The sequence below is a fragment of the Ailuropoda melanoleuca genome, chromosome X (assembly GCF_002007445.2).
Source record: "Ailuropoda melanoleuca isolate Jingjing chromosome X, ASM200744v2, whole genome shotgun sequence".
NCBI classification, from domain to species: Eukaryota; Metazoa; Chordata; class Mammalia; order Carnivora; family Ursidae; genus Ailuropoda; species Ailuropoda melanoleuca.
In genome coordinates, this window is record NC_048238.1 from 54589649 (window position 1) to 54593937 (window position 4289).

General features: G+C 38.4%; 1 protein-coding gene across 1 annotated transcript; it reads left to right on the forward strand.

Annotated features, from left to right (window-relative positions):
- Positions 1-537, forward strand: ZCCHC13 (zinc finger CCHC-type containing 13). Its single transcript, XM_034649990.1, has one exon. It carries the CDS (start codon positions 1-3, stop codon positions 514-516), a length of 516 nt encoding a protein of 171 aa, XP_034505881.1. The 3' UTR covers positions 517-537.
- Positions 538-4289: the final 3752 nt, after the last annotated feature.

Genomic DNA, 4289 nt, shown 5'->3' on the forward strand with positions numbered 1-4289 from the left:
ATGAGCAGTAACGAATGTTTCAAGGGTGGATGGTCTGGCCACTGGGCCCGGGGATGCCCTAGAGCAGGAGGGAGTCGAGGGCGCGGAGCTAGAGGCCGCGGCAGAGCTTCTCCGAGCAGTTCCACCAACCTACCTGACATCTGTTACCGCTGTGGTGAGTCTGGCCATCATGCTAAGGATTGTGACTTTCTTGAGGCCCTCTGCTACAACTGTGGGAGAAGTGGCCACATCGCTAAAGACTGTATTGAGCGGAAGAGAGAGAGTGAGCAGTGCTGTTACACTTGTGGAAGACCAGGCCACTTGGCTCGTGATTGTGACCGTCAGGAAGAGCCGAAGTGCTACTCTTGCGGGGAATATGGCCACATTCAGAAAGACTGCAGCCAGGTCAAGTGCTACCGGTGTGGCGAGACCGGCCACATGGCCATCAACTGCAGCAAAACGAGTGAAGTCAACTGCTACCGCTGTGGCGAGTCCGGACATCTGGCCCGGGAATGCCCCATGGAGGCTACCGCTTAGTTTTTCCCCTTTGTNGCCCCCCCCCCCCCCCGCCTCTTGCTGATTGATAATTGTATTATTTTCTCTTAAATCTCTTCACTGACCAGAAGTTGGTAGATGGAGGCTACTCCCAGGCCAGTGAGCTTCGATTACCTTGTTGAAGAACGAAACGGCTGGAAAAAAAATCTCAAAAGAATTTGTTCGCTTTTAGATACTGTAATTAATGTGTTTCTGTGTCACTGGTGAAACATTACTGGACAATCATTCTAGACATTAGACAATTTTTGGTTCTCTGTACTTTGATTTAACATCCAACTAACTGTTACTGTGTGCCAGCCACTACTGCAGGAATTGGGGATATATCAGTGAACAAATCACGTGAGATTTGAGAACACAGGTCTAGAATCTTAACGAATAACACAGAGTGTCAGTGAAGATAAATTGCTATAGAGAAAAAGAACACCAGGTAAAAGGATAGAATATACTGGAGAGGGGACATGCGGTTCTTAGATACACAAGGTGCCCTGAGGACATTTCCTCAGAGATTCGTTGATAAATAAAGCTGATTCTAAAAATGTCTATGACTTTGTCAAAGTAATTTCAACTTTATTATATATTGACTGTTTTGAATTATCTGATCTCATTAGTTTTTAAATAATGTTGAAAGACATCTCTATCTGACCCTACCTAGAGTGTACAGTTTAATGAAAATAAACCAGAAAATGTGTACAATGTATGTAAGTAGCTTTGAGAGAGAGAGAGGGCAATGAGAAACGAACAAAAAAACCTTCACAGCAAATGGTTGACATAAACATATGGCAAAGTTTGGACTTACATATTTTTTAAAATCTAAGAAAAGTATAAACATTAACATTAAACATTGATTGGGACTTTGACAATTTAAAAAATACCCATTTTCATAGATAGGAAAATTATATTTATATTTAGGAGTTTCTGAAAAAATGTGTTGTCACAGATATAAAAATGTTCAGTTTCAAATGCTGGAATCTATTTTTAAAAATCAAATCTGAAAACAACTGAAGTCTATAAAGTAGAATATAAATTCTAAGTCTATAAAGTAGGATTTAAATTCTAAATAAACCCTGGGATGGGGGAGGTAACCATAATTGAAGTTGTAATGAAAAAATGGTTTGGAAAATAATAACTACATGTCAAACCTAGGATGTGATAGAATTTATATTAGAAAAGATAGTGTAGAGGGTACAATTTTTGGTCTATAAACACATGAGGTCAAAGAAATGTACTGATTTTATAACTGAAGCCACATTCTTTTATGAACCTCCATAAAATTTCATGTGTAATTCTTCATTCCTATCTAAAAGATCCCTTCAATGCAGCTGAGTTTCAACTTCTGTGACCCTCTTGGGTTCCTAGAAATTGATTCTGCCATTGTGTGCTGTTGCAACAAGATAACCTCAGGTACACTCCCATCCCCTAAGTGAGGCAATCTCAGTTCAATCTGCCAAGACACAATATTAAACCCCTACATCACTCTGAGCCAAACAAATTCTCGAGTCTCATCACAGTGCTGAGCTCTAGGAAAGGAGGAACACAGATCTCTGCATTTGAATCCCCCCAAACAATCTGGAGTTTCATTTCCCATGTCCTTAGGAGTTTGGCCCAGAGTTGGAGGGGAAAATACACTGTGTCCCTTTATAAAGAACACACTCAGCATTTAAGTCCTCTTTACATTTTTTTCTAGTTCAAGAAGAAAGGAAGCCTTATTTTGACTCATTAGTATCCCTGTATCAGAAGTTACAAAATGGTGGCCCTTTTACTGAATCAGGTCCATATTATATTTAGTCTGATCTACACATTGTTTAACAATATTCATGAAATAGATGCCAACATTTAAAAATTGCACCATTTTTCATAGACATTCTTATTTTTGGTCTCTCTGGAACATAAAACAAAGATCAGAAAGCAGTAGTCACCCATTTCCGTGTGGAAGCTTTCAGATGAAGGTGAGTAGCATTTTCTCCCTATTGACAAGTCACATGTTCCTCCTCTGACTCCAGCACCCACTATTCCCCATAATCTTACAAAAACCCCAACAAGCACTCCTTTCTCATTAACTTTACCTGCCAGGCCCCTCTAGTCGCTTGAGTCTAAACCTTTGCAATATGCTTGGGGATAGGGGTAAACAACTATATGACATTCCCCAGAGAAGTTTAATTAAAGCTGTTTATATTCTCCTCAGTATCTGTAGATACAAACAGGGAAGCAGGTTATATCAATAGAGGATAAAAAGTCATTTTATCAAATTCAAGTTTCTAATTTAAAAACAAAATAACAAAACATCTTTTCAAAATAACTTAAAATAGGGTCAATGGGGCTTCTTTCAAGAAGACTGAATAAATGCACTTTTACCTATTCCCATTCAGTGCAATAAAAACCTTGAACATTATAAAACAAACATAAAAAAACTCTGAAAGGTAGAGAGAAAAAGATGGGTAAGGGCCTTTGGATCAAAGAACTACACTGCAGTGAGTTTCCTGGGTTTTCTTTTTGCCTCCTATATCCTGGACTTGAAGCCGAAGAAATTTTAACAGGCACAGAAATAAAAGCTTTCACTAGCCAAATGGCCATGAAAGAAGTAGCCTAGAAAGTTAGAAAACTTTTGGACAATAACTGCTTTACTTCAGCCAAATATCACAAGTAAAACTATGGCCCCACCCCCACCAGCAAAAGCCTAATGGGGAGACTAGACTTACACCCTGATAAAGCTGTAACAAAGTACTCCAACACCTCAGTTGGAGAACTGTCCAGAGAAAGCCCAGCAGTAATGAAGTGGCTTTTTGAAAAGATTTTAAAAATTGATAAACCTCCAGCAAAACTAACCAAGAAAAAAAAAAGAGGGGAGAGAAATTACCAACATCAGGAATGAAATAAGGGATATCACTACCAAGCCTGTAGACATCAAAGAAATAATAAAGATTACGATAAACAACTCTACACACATAAACTGGACAACTTAGATGAAATGGACCAATTCTTTGAAAAACACAAGCTATCACAGCTCACCCAATATTAAATGGATAATGTGACTAAGCTAGGCAGCCATTAAGGAAATTGAACTAGTAATTAAATATCCCCCCTCAAAAAATCTCCAGGCCCATATGATTTCACTGTAAAATTCTATCAAACTTTTAAGAAAGAATTCATACCAATTCACACCAATAAAAAGCCTCAAGAAAAGCCTACTTTCACTAGCCAAAGGTGCAGGAGGGAGTCAGCCTAGAAAGATAGAAAATAGAAGAGGAAGGAACATTTCTCAATACATTTTATAAAACTAGAATTACCTTAATAGAAAAATTAGACAATGATAGTACAAAAAAAACTACAGATCAATATCCCTTATGAATATAAATGCAAAAATCCTTGACAAAATATTAGCAAATAAAATTCAGCAATATATTAAAAGAATTACATATCATAACCAAATGAAATTTTTTCCCAAGGCTGCAAGGCTGGTTTGGTATTCAAAAATCAATAAATGCAGGGGTGCCTGGGTGGCACAGCGGTTAAGTGTCTGCCTTCGGCTCAGGGCGTGATCCCAGCACTATGGGATCGAGCCCCACATCAGGCTCTTCTGCTATGAGCCTGCTTCTCTCTCCCACTCCCCCTGCTTGTGTTCCCTCTCTCGCTGGCTGTCTCTATCTCTGTCAAATAAATAAAAATAAAATCTTTTTTTAAAAAATCAATAAATGCAAGCCAATGTATTAATAAGCTAAAGAAGAAAAACCACAGAATCATGTAAATTTAAATTGATG